Below are 19,120 nucleotides of genomic sequence, written 5' to 3' on the forward strand. Positions count from 1 at the left end.
TTTGAAGCTAAGATCTAGTGTGGTAACATATTAATTGTATAACTTTATTAAGATAATGATTAATTTGTTGAATAGTAAAGTTTTATTGATACTGTTGGGCAGGAGTTTAGTATTTTCTAAATCATGTATTTTGTAATGAAATAAAAGCTAAGAATGGGGTACAACAAGATCTTTTTGTTGTTGTATTTCTAATAATATTTTCTGTTTTTTAATGGGAAGATCAGTGTTAAAAGAATATTTGTTGAGGAGGTTCCCATTGTGGCTCAGCAGGTTAAGAACCTGACTAGTATCCATGAAGATGAGGATTTGATACCTGGCCTGGCTCAGGGGATTAAGGATTCACCTTTGCCTCAAGTGGCTGTGTAGGTCACAGCACCTGTGGCTGTGGTGTAGGCTGACAACTGCAGCTTCAGTTTGATCCCTAGGCTGGGAACTTCCATATGCCACAGGTGTGGCCCTAAAAAGAAAAAAAAAAAAAAGAATATTTGTTGAAACAACTTGAATACAAGAGGATACAAATGTTTTCATATCACCAAATATAAATAAAATGTCTTCTACAATTTTGTAGTGGCACATTTTTATAGATGTTTGCCAAATACAAGTTAGTCACTTAGAAAAGTGATTAGATTTAGTTTCTTCTTTGATCTGTCTTTATGTTTTGTAGATATTTGAGCATAGTTTAGTTCTTTGTATAATTTTCATATATTTGAATCTAACAATGCCTACTTAATATGATTAACTGATATATAATGTGAGGTTTCAGAATTATTTGTAAAAATATTCTGTGCTCTTTACTCAGCAATTCAACTTACTGGCTTTTTGTCCATGTATGTGCCCATCTTTCAAGCACTTTACTTTTTGGCACATTCATGAAAAGATGTAGCTGTAGAAGAGAATTATGTCATCACATAATAAGCACATTTTTCTTCTTTGTTTAGGTCTATTAAGCTATATTGTGGCAAAGTGATTGGTGATATTGATGAAAAATAATCTTATCTAAATTTTAATCAATATGTTTTACATACGTACATGCGACCTACATGACAGCTTCTGGCAATGTCAGATCCTTAACCCACTGAGGGAGGCCAGGGATCAAACGTGCATCCTCATGGATGCTAGTCAGATTCGTTTCCACTGAGCCATGACAGGAACTCCAAATATAAATCTATATTATTTGAATGGTACAATAATATTTTTAAATTTCATGCTTGATAATAAATAAATGCCTTTTATCTATGACTCCCATCAGTGCTCTTTCTGCATACCTATGCATTAACTAATTAGTTACTAATATTCCCTAGTACTAAGAAGACTGGGCTTTATGATTTTTTGTAATAAAATTATCTTTGTTTTAGACAAGAAGATGAAAATTTTAACAGCCTTTTACAAAATGGAGATATTTTAAATCATTCAACAGAAGAAAAATTCAAGGTTCCCGATAAGAAAGATTTTAACTTACCTGAATATGATTTGAATATTGAAGAGCGATTAGTTCTTATTGAAAAAGGTATTGATTCAACAGCCACATGTGATGAATCTCACAAATTAGACCATATCAATATGAATCTTAATAAACTTGTAACTAATGATACATTTCAACCAGAGATAGTGGAAAGATCAAAGACACAGGATATAGTGCTTGGAGCAGGCTTTTTAAGCAGGAATGCTGAAGGAGAAGCTGAGCACTTGGAAAATGGAAATGAGTATCCTAATCTTGAATGCATAAATAAAGTAAATGGACATTCTGAGGAAACTCCACAGTCTCCTAGGAGGACTGAATCACATGACACTGATTCTTCTATTGATGTGGGTCTTTCCAAAAGCACTGAAGATCTCTCTCCTCAGAGAAGTGGGCCAGTTGGACCTGTTGTGAAGTCTCATAGCATAACTAATATGGAGACTGGAGGACTAAAAATCTATGACATTCATAGTGATAATGGACCCCAACAGCCAAGTGCAACAGTTAAGGTAACATCTACTATTGATGGAAAAAATATAGTCAGGAGCAAGTCAGCTACACTTTTGTATGATCAGCCATTGCAAGTATTTACTGGTTCTTCTTCATCTTCTGATTTGATATCAGGTACAAAAGCAATTTTCAAGTTTGATTCAAATCATAATCCTGAAGAGCTGAATATAATAAGGGGTCCCACAACAAGTGGCCCACAATCTACGCCTCAGATATATGGTCCTCCACAATATAATATCCAGTACAGTAGCGGTACTGCAGTCAAGGACACTTTGTGGCATTCCAAACAAAATCCCCAAATAGATCATGTCAGTTTTCCTCCACAGCGCCTTCCTAGATCAGAGAGTACAGAAAATCACAGTCATGCTAAACATTCTGCCAATATGAATTTCTCTAATCATAACAATGTTCGAGCTAGTACTGGGTACCATTTACATCAGAGACTTGGTCCAGGAAGGCATGGGGAAATGTGGGCTGTCTCACCAAATGACCGTCTCATTCCTGGCGCAACTCGAACTACAATTCAGCGACAGAGTAGTGTGTCTTCTGCAGCCTCTGTAAATCTTGGTGAGCCAGGCCCCATGAGGCGGGCCCAAGTTCCTGAAGGAGATTATTTATCATACAGAGAGTTACATTCAGTAGGAAGAACTCCTCCAATGATGTCAGGATCACAGAGACCTCTCTCTGCACGTACATACAGCATTGATGGTCAGAATGCATCAAGGCCTCAGAGTGCTCGACCCTCTGTTAGTGAAATACCAGAGAGAACTATGTCAGTTAGTGATTTCAATTATTCACGGACTAGTCCTTCCAAAAGACCAAATGCAAGGGTTGGTTCTGAGCATTCATTATTAGATCCTCCAGGAAAAAGTAAAGTTCCTCATGATTGGCGAGAACAAGTACTACGACACATCGAGGCGAAAAAGTTAGAAAAGGTAATTAAGCATGAATTTTTCGTTCTCTATGAATTTACTAATTTTCCTTTAAAATATTTGGCAGTGTTTGTTTTTTTGAATAAAATGAAGCATCATACTCAATTATTTAATATATTCTTATATTCTAAAAGTTTTTCCTTGGCAGTGATAGCAGAAGTCCAAGTTTAGATTTACCCAGACTCAAAACAGCTGAGATGCTAATATAAACTTCTTTTGCTTCTCTTACTCCTTAGTGTTTTCTAAGGGGGTTACATTTATTTTATATATTTATGCCGCACATACTACAAATAAGATATGTATATCCATGTTTACCTCTGTTTAGTATTTTCTGATTTTCTGCTCTCATCTATTAATAATTGATTATGTAAATATGTGTATAAAATAGCAATTTACTGTATAGTTAACAGAATAACAAGAAATGTATTGTAAATGTATCTCACCTGAAATTTTTTTCCCAGTTCATGTTATATGACTAACACTGTCACTGACCCAGATGGCTTCTGGCATGGCAATTACTCTTGACTTTCCTGAATTGCATTTTTGACCTGTTTGAACTCAGGTGCTTGTGGCTCTAGTATAGTTTGGAAATTGTTGGTAAAATAAGCTCATGTTCAGTTTATACTTTGATCTGTAGATAGTCCTTTTTTGAAAGATAAAAATTCTTTAATCTGGAAATCTGATATACTAGTGCCAGTTATGTGGCCCAAGTGTATTCATTCTTTAAGATTTATCTTCCATCAGTGGATTTTATCTAAGAGTTATCTTAACTTTGTTTATCAAATATAAGATACTTTTTAAAGCAAATTAACATAAACAACTTCAATTAGTTGTTATTTTTTAATATGCTTTGTCACGTTTTTCCGAAATCAATTCCTAAAATGTGATTAATACCTTGTATCAATTCACATTGAGCCTCTGTCTAATTGTTAGCTCTTTTCAGTTCTGTTTTCTCATCTATCTATTTTCTTTTGGCTGTAATTCTGTACATACTATGGAGGCTCTTTGAATTTGTGTGCTTTGCTAAAGAATTTAGGAAATTCTTATGCAAAAGAAAGCTGTTTTACAAAATAAACTTCTGGTGATAATGTGGAACTGGATCTGAGGGGAAAGAAGCTATAAAGTCGATGAGTTATGAGGCTGTCTAATGTTCCAGAAAATAAATGGAATGAAGACTCTGTCCATGGAATTGAGACAAAGGAACAAACTCAAGAGACAGTTCTGAAATAGATACTATGAGAGTTTGCTTCTTCAATCATTAATTGAGGGGAGTTCCCATCATGGCTCAGTGTTAACAAATCTGACTAGGAACCATGAGGTTGCAGGTTCGATCCCTGGATCCCTGGCCTCGCTCAATGGGTTAAGGATCCGGTGTTGCCGTGAGCTGTGGTGTAGATTGCAGATGCGGCTCGGATCTGGCATTGCTGTGGCTCTGGCGTAGGCCAGCAACTACACTTCCGATTAGACCCCTAGCCTGGGAACCTCCATATGCCATGGGTGCGGACCTAGAAAAAAAAAGACAAAAAAAAAAATCATTAATTGAGGAAAAGAGATTAAGCTTGAGATTGGTTCCTTGCATAACTCTTTGTTAGAAACCATTAACTGGATATTGAGGAGGATTAGCAGATCTGGAGGAAGAGATGAGTTTGCTTATCATGACATTATTAGTTGACATCTTAGATGGCTGTTCCCCCTACTCTTTCTTCTCTGACAGAGAAAAAATTCTGCCTGGACTTGAGGAAATAGGAAGCAGGTAGCAGTCATCTCATTGTTCCCTGTTCCTCTCTGCTTTCTGTGTTTAGAAACTTGCCATATATTGCTTAGAGAATGCATGACACTAGTTTTCCACTTGGGCTCTTTGGTAACGTAGAGGTGAGAATTAATTCAGTAAAGCTAGGAAAAGCCTTTTGAGGACACAGAGCAACATGAGGTAGACTCCAAACTTGAAAGCATTGGTTGAAAATCATGGAGGGGATGGAAGATCTCTTTATTTGCTCCTCTGCATCTCCTCCCTCCCCTAAACTCAATTTTCATGGCATCATGGACATTTGAAAAATTTCCCCAGGGGATTTCACAATGCCTGCCCTACCTTTACAGGAAAAGTTGCTACTTTGCCCAGCTGGGAGTTTAGTAGTAATACTGAAAGAGATGTTACTGAAGCTTACTTGGTTTTTCAACCCTATAGTAGTAACCTGTTCTTCCCAATCCCACAACAAACTGTACCTGGGACACAACATATAAAATAGACCTCACCTCAGAAATATTAAGACTTAGTTAATTAAACTAATCAACTAAGATTGAAAGGAATAAAAATTTTATTTCAAAATGAAATAATTGCTAATATCAGCATTTGCCAATATTCCTTATTATATTAAAAACTGATAAGAAGCATTCAACCAGAGTATGTTTAACACAACATGATGATTTCCATGTTCACTTGCTGTTAAACAGCTATTTAGCATGTAATGAACAACAGTACCCAGGACATATGTCTGGCACTTATTTGAGCTTTGTACAATGTGTTGATGTTTTGAGACAGGGTGCAGTTTTTGCAGATATCTGTGTACAAGCTTGGATTCAAAATCGGACCTGTTCCGAACTTAAGCCTTCTTGCTCAGTGAAATATTTACGAAAACCTTGCACATGTTCAAAGGTGACAGAAAAGGCTTTGTTCCAAGATCAACACATCATTAAAAAGCTTATTATTAATATCAGGTCATTGAAGTTAACCTGTTAAAATTGTATATATCACATGAGTGTGTGATGTTTAAATGTTTCTGTGTGGGTGTAATTATGTATATAATTTATTTTTACTTTCTAATAAGATGTTTAGAAAACCTCTGAAATTGCCTCTGCCAAATCCCTATCCTTTGTGAAATGGTTTGGGAAAGTACTGGCCTACCTTATTAAATTTAGTTTTTTCTTTAGTCATTACTTTAGACTCCACAAAATAACTATATTTTCATTCTGGAATGTCATATTAATGTTTCCTATTAAACATCAACTTTATAATCTGGAGAAAGTGTTTATTTCCTAAGAGTAATGTAGAAATGCTTGTTATGGCATTTCTGTATTTCTTAATAATAAGCCATGTCCAAAATAAGATTTCTCTCTGTTTGATCATCAGACCCTAAATGTTAAAAGAACATGACTAAAAGCATGCATGTGAAAGAATCTCAGTTAACTCTGAGAATAAACAAGCAGGAACAGTGAGAATCAAGCAGTCCATTTATTGAAGTACATTTTCAGGCAGCTCCAGGATTGGTAATTGTAAAGCCTCAGTCTGTGGAATGATTCCATCTGTGTTTCTTCAAGTTTTAGCGGCAAAGCCATTACTAACTTCTAAAATGTAATAATATTTAATATCTATATGAATGGGAAAAAAATTTTACATAAGCATTTTCTAGTTTTATTGGGGTTTTTTTTCCTGGTAATTGTAGAGCAGTAGGAACCTTTTATATACATAAATATATACATTTATGTTATTATTTATATATATTCTAAAACATAGACTTTTCTCTAATGTAAGACATTTTTCTAAATGCAGCAGAAAATTTTTATTAGAAATTGCAGCGGCCAAAAGCCAGGTGTTTTTTTTTGCAGATATATTTTGTGCTATGTTATGTATGTTTATTTAAAAGACAATTTCTATAAAATGAAATAAACTCTAGAAACCCATTTTGACCAAGAAGTAACTGGTTGTTGGTAAAATTTGTCTTTATAAAGAAATTAGGGAGTTCCTGTCATGGCGCAGCAGAAATGAATCAGACTAGGAACCATGAGGTTGTGGGTTTGATCCCTGGCCTTGCTCAGTGGGTTAAGGACCTGGCGTTGCTGTGGGCTGTGGTGTAGGTTGCAGATGCGGCTCGGATCTGGCGTTGCTGTGGGCTGTGGTGTAGGTTGCAGATGCGGCTCGGATCTGGCATTGCTGTGGCTGTGGTGTAGGCCGGCAGCTTCAGCTCCAATTCAGCCCCTAGCCTGGGAACCTCCATATGCCATGGGTGCAGCCCTAAAAAAGAAAGAAAAAAAAAAAGAAATAAATTAATTTGTGTTCTGTGTATAACTATATGCATGCAGATATATCTGGGTATGACATCAATTCCTGTTTTCTGACGAACTTCTGATAAGATATGTTAGGGGTAGAATAGAAATAATAGCATTTTTACAAAGACAGCTGTATGTTTGCACTTTTTTATTTGGTGTTTGAACATGTGAATGGTTGGGTTTACATGTAATTTATGTGTGTATATGTACGTTGTCACGTAAATATATGGTAAATAGTGCCAATTTCTTTCAGTGGCACTGAAAATTTAGTGTTGCATGACATTTTTGCGTGGTATTGGGGTTACTTGTATATATGTCCATGTATATAACATGTCTTGTGAATTCTGCATGCTACACTAATCTCTGTTAAATCTGTCCCCTCTTTATTCAGAGCATGCTGTCAAGGTCCTTTAATTCCAATTTTACTGCTGTAAGCAACTTTCACTATGGCAGCACTAGGGAGCTGCATGGCAGCCAAGGCAGTCTTGCCTTGAGTATTGCAGACGGAAGAGGTTCTGGTGGGCACATTTTTCGAGTGAGTACCTGTAGTAGATCAGTACTTTTAGTACATAGAAGAGAGGAAAAAAAAAAACCCACATTTTAATGTTTTAACAGTTCTAGAAAATGAATTTTTACAGTGGGTTACCTCCCGGTTCTTCCACGGCTTAGTTCTAAGACTTTCTGCAAAACTAATTTAGGCTTTATCGCTTAAGTTTCTGTGGCCATAACCAAGGATGTAGTCAGTCAGCTCTTATTTATGTAAAAAGAGATGGGCAATAGGAATCCGAAAGAATTTTTTAGATTATTTTACTTTGTATAGTTTTCTCTTAATGAAATTAGCTTGCCCTCCCTAACTCAAGGTTTTAAAGTATGCCATGCATAACACACAGAGGGGTTGTGGGAAAGAATAATTTTCATTTTATTGATGGAAGATTGACAGTTAAGTACCTGGAACTAAGTTTAATCATGATTTGTTGAAAGGTATTAAATATGAGGCTGGAGAAGTTGCACCAAGTACCAACAAGAAGGCAAAACCCAAATCCTTCATTACCCACAACTCAGCATAATCCTTAGTAGGGAAGATGAAAGGTTTATTCTTTTAATGAAAGTTAAAGTTAAGGGTAGGGGATAAGAATGACAGAAAAGGAGAAAGAACTAATCTGCGTGGCTGTTTTACAGTTTTTCTTTCCATAACCACTTGAGGTTGATAACATGGCCTCTAAATAAATATTTCCTCTGCCCCCTCCTTCCATTCCTGAAAAGACCTTTCTTCTCTTTTTTATAACTTTTACCATCTCCTTCATAGTTTTATTTCCATACGGACTCTGCTTGCTTCTGGGTCCTTTCCTTTTTCCTGAGGGTCCGTTTTCCCAGCACCCGTAACCCCTACTACTTTTTAATATACCCCTGGCTTTACTCTGTTGTATTCTAGGGTAGGAGCAGTCTCCTGGATCCACTTTGCCCTGACAGGGCCTCACCTGTCCAGCCCTGCCATCTGTCACTGGCCACCACCAGGTTTCTGTGTTGTATAATGGTGGTAGCGATTGTTTTATAACTTAGCAGTTTGAAACAGGAAGAGAGGAGGAGGGTGGCTATTAACTCCTGCATTTTTGGCACTCATTCCAGCTGAAGCCACAGGGTAAAGACCGAGGGTTTTATTAACTCAGAGATAATCTTCATAGTCATCTGGAACAATTGCTCTTTACTAATTCTTGAACACTAATGTTTTTTGTTTCTTATTCTTAAATTCAGATCCTTTGAACCTGTTGCGTTTCAGTTTTTCATCCATAATGCACTTGTTCATTTAAAGACATAGTTGTACTTTTAGGGCTTGAGTTCAAATTTCAAGCTGTGAGCTAAGCTGATTATTATGCTTTCTGAAAGCACATCTCAAAAACAAAAGGAAAATAAGGTATTCATTGTATAAATAGACAAAATAAGATCAAACTACATCTAAAAAAGCTAAGCCATGGTTTGCACTAGCAACAAACTGCATGTGATAGGTTTGTTACAGACATAGTTCCTAAGACTAAATTATAAATCCTTAGATTTATAGGCATCCTGTGGCATATCATAATGAAGTAGATTTCAGATTATTTTTCAACATGATGATGTAGTTTGCGTATCTATGTTGCCAGCCATATACACTTTTTTGAAAGTAACAATGATGCTATTTATCACAGTTGCTTTAGTTTTCTAAAATATAGCTAAGCGTGTTTTGAACTGAATTAAGGCGAAAAATAGGTATCTTGCTTCCCAGCGTATTTATAAAAAATATTCAGAGATAATGCAACATTGAGTCTGTTTTTTCTCTAAAAGTATCAGTGAGATAAATGATAATGTAAGGATATTATTTGATGTATAAAAATATGAACTCAAGTTAATTAAATTTAAAAGCATTTCACAGACCAGTGCTTTTGAAAATATTGAGCTGTTATTAGTATGATAGAATTAAGCTAAAGCAAGTTTTATAAGACGATGTTTATTGCTGTTACTCACCATTAATAATAAAATCCTGGTGGTTCCCGTTGTGGCACAGTGGAAACGAATCTGACTAGGAACCAACCATGAGGTTGCACATTCGATCCCTGACCTTGCTCAGTGGTTTAAGGATCTGGCATTTCTGTGAGCTGTGATGTAGGTTGCAGCTGCAGCCTCGATCTAGCATGGCTGTGGCTGTGGTATAGACCAGCAGCTATAGCTCCAATTCAACTCCTAGCCTGGGAACCTCCATATGCCATGACTGTGGCCCTAAAACAAGAAAAATCCTGAATGATACTGTGCTGTTAAAAGAACAGCACTTCTTCCCTTGTGGTGTGGTGGTTAAGGTTCTGGTGTTGCTTGAGTAGCTTGAGTCGCTCCTGTGGTGCACATTCCATTCCTGGCCCAGGAACTTCCACATGCTACAGGCATGGCCCTCCCAAAAAAAACAAAAACAGGAGTTTCTGTCATGGCACAGTGGAAACGAATCTGACTAGGAACCATGAGGTTGTGAATTTGATCCCTGGCCTTGCTCAGTGGGTTAAGGGTCCGGCATTGCTGTGAGCTGTGGTGTAGATTGCAGACACGGCTTGGATCTGGTGTTGTTGTGACTGTGGTGTAGGCTGGCAGCTACAGCTCCAATTAGACCCCTAGCCTGGGAACCTCCATATGCCGCAGGTACGGCCCTGAAAAGACTTAAAAAAAAGGCAGTTAACTTTTTTTTACAAAAACAACTTTTTGTAGTGCTCAACAAGAGTGCATATATTTGGGACTCCTAACTTGGATTAATAACTAAATTTATTATTTAAAGTATTAAAAGATAGGTATTACTGTAAATAAAACTAAAAACATTATAAAGGAATAGCTTAAGAGTATATACTCATACATACTTTTCACACATTATAAAAACATTTTGTCATGTAACTTTGGAAGACTTGTTAAAGGTACTAATATTTTTTTCCAATTTTTTGAAATATAATTGACATTGAACATTATATTAGTTGAAGGTATACATCATAATAGTTTGATTGGTGTATATGTTACAAAGTGATTACAATAAGTTTAGTTAACATCCATCATAAAGTTATTAAAATTGATAGCAATTATGATGGTAAAGTTTGATTTGGGTCTTTATCTTTCCATTATCTAGCAATATTTTTTATAATCTCCTTTCAAGTGTCATCATCATTTTGGTTTCACATCTTAAAGATCATTACTTGTTTATTTTTTATTTCCCCCTCATTTGAAGCATCCCCAGACATCCTGTCCAGGAGATCCTTGTCAAGATGATATATTCATTTCAGGACAGCAGAACTACTCGTCAGCTACACTTAGTCACAAAGATGTTCTTCCAGACAGCTTGATGAAAGTAGGTGCTCAGGAAATAAAGTAGTATCTGTGGACTTACTGTGTTTTACAGCTTATGACATAGAAATATATATGCTTTAACATTGAAAATACTTTTTTGAGGACCTTCCCTCTTGATTATAAAAGTGTTTTTAAAAAATAATTAAGAAATATGAAAATTTCATTATGTTATCTTAGCTTATTCCATGATTTTTTCCACACTGAAAAATCATTGTTATTTTTGGATTGCTATAATATCACACATTTATATTGTCATTTGAATCAAAGGCTTATTAGGACTTCCCATTGTGGCTTAATGGTAATGAACCCAACTAGTATCCATGAGGACACCAGTTTGATCCCTGACCTCGCTCAGTGGGTTAAGGATCTGATGTTGCCATGAGCCGTGACATAGGTCGCAAACTGGGCTTGGATTCTGCATTTTTGTGGCTGAGGTGTAGGCTGGTAGCTGTAGCTCCAATTCGAGCCCTAGCCTGGGAACTTCCATATGCTGCAGATATGGCCCTAAAAAGACAAGAAAAGGGAGGAGTTGCTTTTCAGTATTTCTGATAGTAAAATTATTTGGAGAGTTAAATATGAACTTGTCTTGGCGCTCCCGTTGTGGCTCAGCAGAAACAAACCCGACCTAGTATCCATGAAGATGCTGGTTCAATCCCATGGTCCGTTCAGTGGGTTAAGGATCCAGTGTGGCTGTGAGCTACATTGTAGGTCACAGACACGGCATTGGATCTGGTGTTGCTGTGGCTGTGGTGTAGGTTGGCAGCTGCAGCTCTGATTCAACCCCTAGCATGGGAACTTCCATATGCTGCACCTGCGGCCCTAAATAAATAAATAAGAACTTGTCTTAAATTCTTCATTGGGAGATGAAGGCATTTTTAACATGCTTTAAATGTAATTAGAAATCACCTTCAAAGACTTTTGTGTACAATAGATGACAGTCGTATTCGTAATACTTTTGTAACTAAATCATTACTCACTTAGAAAGTTTACTTTTTTGTCACCAATGCTGAATAGATAATTCTTTTCTTTAGTAGTCTCCTCAGCGTTTTTAACTAAGCCCATATCCCTAGTAAACTGAATGTAATTGTGAAAATTATGTAAACATTTACGTTGTTCTTGAGAGTAGGAACTCTGCCATATAAATATGTACATATCTGCTTCTTTTACCCTTTTTTATTTCTATTTTTCTTTTATTTGAGCGCTGCGCTCCCATTTTTCTTTTTAGTATGCATTTTGTTGTTTGTATTCCTGTGTTCCTTTTGTTTTTTATTCTCCTGATTTATCTGCACGTCATGGTTGAATATATTCCACAGGAATGTTTAACACTAATGTAGGGTGTTAGGTATGATCGAGTTCTAGGTGTCACGGAGTCTTAAGCATGGGTCAGAAGTAGTTATTGCCTGAAGTATTCTCCCCAGGAAAAAGATATTGCATCTGCACATAGGAATAAATTGTATTAACGTGGAGAAAAGCAAGTGCTACACATAGAAATGCACATAGGTAATAAAATAATCACACAACTATTTAAGTACTTCATGGCAGATTGTGTCAACTCTACAGTGATCAAGTAGGAAACAACGATAATTTTTTTTAAAGAGATAATATAGCACTTCTTCGTCTTCTCCAACTGATACAAGGTTTGTGGGAGTTCCCTGGTGGTTCAGCAGGCTAAAGATCCACGATTATCACTGCTGTGACATGGGTTCAGTCCTTGGCCTGGTAACTTCTGCATGCCATGTGTGTGGCAAAAAAGGAAAAAAGTGAGAATGAGTAAAGTTCTCAATTATAATACAGTGAAAGAGAGAACTTTTTTAAGTAAAAATCTTCCCCAAAATCAAGCTTCTTTGTATCCTTCAGAGAGGTGGATGTAAGAACCTGAGAAGATAAATAGTTCTGAAAAACTTTTGCCGTAATATGTTCCCAAACTTTTCTTCTTTGGATAGTTTTAAGGAAATGGGACACAAATAATTTCTCTCACAGTTTTTCTGTTATTTCCTTGTGGGTTAATAAAACAGTCAGGCCTTGTTTGATTAGCTAAATGTGTTTATTACCTCTTCTTTACAAAAATCTCTTTATATGCAAATATTTGTAATAACAAATGTAACTTCATTTTTCAGATAGGTTTTTCACACTAACAGAATAAGCTATTACGCATTTCAACAAGGATGGTTTTTAAGTCTAAGAAACAAGGGGCTTTATAACAAATACCATTTTTTAACAAAAACCAAATAATCTGGTGGTTTTTGTTTAGCTTGTAAAAAGTAAAATAAAATGTCAGGACTTAATTTTTGTGATTAACATCCTATAGAATTACTATTTAGAGAGAGTTAAAAAGTTCAACTGATCCATACACACATATACACACGTGAGGAATAAATCAGTTTTCTACTGTATAGCTGGATTGGCTTTTTAAATGTTGGAAAGGAAGGAATAGAGGTGGAAGAACATACTTAGATTATGAAAAAATTCTACCACAAAACTAGTTACTTTTTCCTTCTGAAGGAAAACATCAGCAAATGCATCTTTTGAGTGTATGTGAGAGATTTAGTATGGGGAAGATGTGCTTTTAATGGGCTTAAATATTAAAATTTGGCATACTGTTTACCATTTTAATATTTGGTTATGGTTACAGAAAAGCAAATAATTTTAAATATAGATATGATTTACTTTCATCTGAAACTTTTAAAGAGTGAATCTATCAGCAATCACTCAAGCAAGTTTTTTAAAGTGTAAAATTGTAAAAAAAAATAGTATATATGACATGAGACTGTATGATTTAGAATGTTAAACTCTATTGCTTTTATAATGCTCCAAGAGGAAAATCCAAATATTTGTAATAAGACATTATTATTGGTCATTTTAAGACACTTCATGTTTTTCTTAGATGCCTTTGAGTAATGGACAGATGGGCCAGCCTCTCAGGCCTCAGGCAAATTATAGTCAAATACATCACCCCATTCCTCAGGCATCTGTGGCAAGGCATCCCTCTAGAGAACAACTAATTGATTACTTGATGCTGAAAGTGGCCCACCAGCCTCCATACACACAGCCCCATTGTTCTCCTAGACAAGGCCATGAACTGGCAAGGCAAGAGGTAAGAATAATCAAGAATATTTGGAATATGAGATTAAGTTTTTAATGTATTTTTAGGTTATTGAATTATAGCAGTCTACATAGAACTTTAACATAGTTTATCATTTTGTTTAATAGTTTGGTTTCATGTTAAGTTTACAAGGTCTTAAGCTTGGTGGTTTAACTTGACTGCAGATCCCCCTTGTTCTGACAAATTGAGATAGAATGTAGTGTTGGGAGCATGATTTTTTTTCTCCCAAGGTGGTTGTTTTTCCAAAACTGGTTGATGATACTCCAGTAATCAAACCTTCTTCAGGCATATTAATAACTAGATTATTAAACTTGAATAGTGTAGTATAGTTTGCTAGTTGTTATTTGACACTTGGCTTTTGACACTGGACTATAGTCTCCAAACTGTTTTGAGAATTTAATCTTACAAAGTACTTAAAAAGTCAATAGTCATATATTCATATATTTTGATTGTTAATAAAATAATTAGGGAGTTCCTGTCGTGGTGCAGTGGTTAACGAATCCAACTAGGAACCATGAGGTTGCGGGTTCGGTCCCTGCCCTTGCTCAATGGGTTAACGATCCGGCGTTGCCGTGAGCTGTGGTGTAGGTTGCAGACGCGGCTCGGATCCTGCATTGCTGTGGCTCTGGCGTAGGCCGGTGGCTACAGCTCCGATTAGACCCCTAGCCTGGGAACCTCCGTATGCCGCGGGAGCGGCCCAAGAAATAGCAACAACAACAACAAAAAAAGACAAAAGACAAAAAAATAAATAAATAAATAAAAATTAAAAAAAATAAAATAATTAGGAACTTAGTAGAGAACAAATGCTTCATTTTGGTTCTCTGGGGAAAGGAGGGAGTGTTTTATAGCAAAAGTTTAAATCTTGCATCTTTTCCTATAGCTTAGTTGTAAAAAGAATGTCAATTGATCATCAATCCCAACTCCTTCGAAACATATAAACAGATTCAGGAAATGAGTTAATATCCAACAACCACCCAGGGATCTTTTAGATATCTTATGAAACACCAAATAGTCAGAAATACTATATAATTTAGATGTTTCACAGAATGTAAGGTTAACCTTAATTGGTTGCCTGTCCTCATGAGATAGCAATAAATTAATTTAGGAGCTATGCTTTATAATCCCAGCTTTGCCTTTAATTAACTAACTCATTAACATAATATTTCATGTTGTGGTTTCATCTGCCCAGCCGTTTAGTTTAGGTGACTTCTTATATATTTATGTTTTCGTGAATTTATTTTACCAGTATTTAAATATGAATTATGATTGTATTGCAGCTTTTTCTGACATTTATTTATTCGTATTTTACTTCAGATTCGAGTGAGAGTTGAAAAGGACCCAGAACTTGGATTTAGCATATCAGGAGGTGTCGGTGGGAGAGGAAACCCATTCAGACCTGATGACGATGTGAGTTTTGTTTATGCATCCTTGAAATACCCATTAATTTTTATTTAGAAAATTGATACCTTTTGTACATAAGTAAAAGGGTACAAATTATAAATATTTGTAATTTATAATCTGGACAAACATCACCTTTTTATTTCCCTCTATACTGTTCAGCTTTTTGTTTTGAAGTATAATCACTTCAAATTTTTTGAGGAATACAAATTTTACCAAAAATTTTAAATGTTCATCATATTGTGAAGTAATTTTTAATTGTTACTACTCTCCTTCAGATCTATATGTCATTTTTTAATCACTTCAACAAAAATCACTATAGTAAAGTAAGAATTACCAGAAGCACCAATAATGTAATGTCACAATATTATTCAGAGACGACAGGGAGAAAACTTGTACCACAATGCAAATATTTGCATGCTATAAAGAAAAAGATTGCTTCTTAGTTGTGCTTTTACTATATACACTATTTTCCATTAAATATCTTTTTTTGTTATTAAAGGGTATATTTGTAACAAGGGTACAGCCTGAAGGACCAGCATCAAAATTATTGCAACCAGGTGATAAAATTATTCAGGTAACTAAGATACATCTTTTTTTTTTAATATTTTCTTAATTGTTTTATAACATCTGCCTTCCTCAACAAGGAATTATTAATTGTCGGATTTGAAAGTATGCATTTTATGAAGTTATCTTTAAGTATTTTTAGATGAAAACTGGCATTTCTTATAGGCTACTGTCTAATGCTTTCATAGTTTAAAATATTTCCACCTTATACCTTAGAATACGTCTTAGCATTTTGTGAAATAAATCTTAGCATTTTGTGTAACTTTATGAATGTTAACTTCTCCTAAAATAATATGGTGAAAGAATCTCCTTATGTGTTACGAGAATTAAAGTATTTAATTCATGAAAAGCACTTAGAACTGTGTGTCTAGTATATAGTAAGACATTATTAAATGTTTAGCCTAAGTTATATAAGAGGTGTAGTGTTTTTGATCTGGTAGCTCCTGGGCAATGGGAAGACTAGGTCTTGACCTCTACCACCCCTGCAACTTGGTAATCTCAGTGCCCATCATGTCTGACATTGTGCCTTAAACAAGTGCTTCCTAATGTCAGGCTGATTTATGGGAATCATCTGAAAATATGGGCAAGGTATTGGTTCCTGAGACCCACCTGTAGGGATTTAATTTCTGTAATTATGGGGTAGAGCCCAGGAATCTAGATGTTTTAAATTGCCAATGTAGGAGTTCCCTGGTAGTCTGGTGATTAAGGACTTGGCATTGTCACTGTTGTGGCCTGGATTACTGCCATGACTTGGTTTTGATCTCTGGCCTGCTATGGAAGTGGCCTAAATAAATAAATAAATAAAGTGCCAAGATGAGTCTTATTTTCTGCCAGGTTTGCAGACTATCTGGCAGAAATTTAAGTGCACAAATGTAAATAAATTACTGTGACTTTTTTTTAACCATTTTTCTTTTTTCTTCTAGGCTAATGGCTACAGTTTTATCAATATTGAACATGGGCAAGCAGTGTCCTTGCTAAAAACTTTCCAGAACACAGTAGAACTCATTGTTCTAAGAGAGGTTTCCTCATAAGAACCATGGACTAAAAAAAACGGCTCTCAAGAGACAGCAAGATTTATTGGAAGATTCTTGTGGGGGGAATTAATATTTTGGCTATTTTTATATATAAAGAACTCAAAAAATTATGTTCAAATTTGTACATTAATGAAATAATGGAACTTGTGGTTAGAGGGAAAGAACCACTGTACAGTATATAGGGGAGACTCTTGAATTCATACCATATAAAACTTGTTGTTAGGTTTTTAAACATAGCAATCAAGGCTACAAAAACAAATGTATGTTGTTTTTGTATAGATGGTAGGTTTATTTTTGGATTTCATACACATGATTGAACTCTGCAAGGCTCTAGTTAGCCTTGATTGTAGCCCAGAGACAGATGGCAGAGCTATCTATCTCATAGCTTTTATGCCCTCATTTTTATTCAGCTGGTATTAATGTTTTTCTGCTGAAATTACCTTTTTTTTTTTTTTTTTAATGTGGGCAAGAGATTTGAAGTGTTGGCTTTTGCTATGTGCATATTGAATTGAAGAGTGAGTAGGTGAAGGTGGTGCTGGTGGGTTCACTTTCCAAGGCCAGATTAAAACAGTTATTTCCTATAAAAATCTGGAAGCAAAAAATGGGAGGGGAACACTCTTAATGTGTTTTTATTAATAGAATAATGCAATAAAAATATAATGTCTTTTTAAAGAAAAAAAGACAATAATTGCATTTTAAGAGCTCTGCAAGATCTGTTCTTGTCATAGCCATTGACTATATACATTTGTTACTAGTGATTCAATTTTTAATTTTTTAGTCACAGGAAATTTTTAACTCTTCTGTAGATGCATGTCCACACATTTTTTTTTTCATTTTTTTGTCCATGCATTTTCTGTGATGTGGAAATCCCTTCTTTTTTTTTTTTTTTTTTTGCAAATGGTGGTACTTGCAATCTGTTTTATAATTAGTACTCCATTTTAATCTTAATTTATAATTTTTATTTTAAGCAACAAATGAAACTAAGATGGCCAGTTTTAAGATTGTGTTGCTGTAACAAAAAATGTAAGAAGATTTAGGAAAGCCTCTTGATTTCGTTTGGCCTCACATTGCCTTGGTAAAGTAAAAGGAAATAGTAAGAATGGAGCTAGGAAACCAAAGCAAGTTTGTGAAACTGGCACAGTGATAGAGAATTGCTGTGGAAAGTTGTAGAGCAAAGGGGTGGGTCCTTGAGGCCTACCAGTGTGTAAAGGTGTTCAAATAAAGGGCTGTTCCTACAGGTAACATTAAATGTGAACTCAACACTTCAGAGTCTTTAAAGGGTTTCTAAGTGCATCAGTGTAATAGTGTTTTACCACCAGCTGCCTTTGTTCCTCGTTAGTGTAACAAATATTTGATAGAGGTTTAATAATTTTGTCTGTTCAGACCATTAATTTTGTTTTTGTTCTGTCTGTGTAATCAAATAAAATTTGAGTAACATGCAATGGTAAGCATTAATGCATGGTTATTTGGACCAGAAAAAAGTGCCATAGAAGACCAATAACTGTTTTTAGTCGAGGCTAGTTTGGAGCCTTTCATTGGAGCAATATTCAGTTACTGCGATTCATTTTTAATTACTAAGAAATATAATTTTGGAATTTTTAATCTGTTACGCTTTGTTCTTCAACCTTGTTTTAATTAAGACTTTTATAGGACTAGCAAAAACAGCAATCTGTATTATTTTTGCAAAAGTGAGTTGGACTCGTTTGTCTCTTGCTAGTCAGAGTAAATAGGCAGTACTTTTAAAAAGATGTGAACTCCAATACTGCACTTCTTTCAAGATGTTATCAATTGGTTATTGTACTGTATAGTTTTAATAATATTGATTGAAACCCTTTAACAACTCTTTGTAAATTTTAACTCATTTTAGTTGATTTTCAGTACTTATTTACATAGGAATTGATTTTTATGGATATAGTAGAAGAAATGTGCTGTATTTTGATAAAATTCATTTATTGTATGTGTGCTGTAATCTCTTTAAAAAAAAAGAATGACAAACAGCTTCTTTAAGACAAGCCTCGTGTTCCCTTTATTCATTCTTTAATTCTGGCATTCTGAAATTATTTCCATTTTTTATTGTTCTCAGTCAGTTTTTCACATTTACATTCTGTTTTTAATACATGAGATAGGTATAATTTGACATTTTCAACTTCTTTATCTTGAATCACATACACAGACTATAATTTTGGAAAAGGAAATAAGCCACAAAGAACAATTGATTCATCAG

At 35.1% G+C, this 19,120-nt stretch overlaps 1 protein-coding gene across 23 annotated transcripts in view; it reads left to right on the top strand.

Annotated features, from left to right (window-relative positions):
- Nucleotides 1-18,908, top strand: part of ERBIN (erbb2 interacting protein) — a 118,248-nt gene extending 99,340 nt beyond the window's left edge. For 3 of the 23 annotated variants that reach the window (XM_021076791.1, XM_021076792.1, XM_021076788.1), the window contains 7 exons: nucleotides 1,356-2,904; nucleotides 7,337-7,480; nucleotides 10,676-10,795; nucleotides 13,679-13,888; nucleotides 15,212-15,304; nucleotides 15,798-15,872; nucleotides 16,786-18,879. In XM_021076791.1, the coding sequence (XP_020932450.1) occupies nucleotides 1,356-2,904; nucleotides 7,337-7,480; nucleotides 10,676-10,795; nucleotides 13,679-13,888; nucleotides 15,212-15,304; nucleotides 15,798-15,872; nucleotides 16,786-16,893 (2,299 nt within the window). In that variant the 3' untranslated portion in view covers nucleotides 16,894-18,879. Of the gene's footprint in view, nucleotides 1-1,355; nucleotides 2,905-7,336; nucleotides 7,481-10,675; nucleotides 10,796-13,678; nucleotides 13,889-15,211; nucleotides 15,305-15,797; nucleotides 15,873-16,785 lie in introns of all 23 variants that reach the window. The other 20 variants (XM_021076808.1, XM_021076805.1, XM_021076807.1 and 17 more) reach the window with 17 other exon arrangements.

Source organism: Sus scrofa, chromosome 16 (assembly GCF_000003025.6).
Source record: "Sus scrofa isolate TJ Tabasco breed Duroc chromosome 16, Sscrofa11.1, whole genome shotgun sequence".
NCBI lineage: Eukaryota > Metazoa > Chordata > Mammalia > Artiodactyla > Suidae > Sus > Sus scrofa.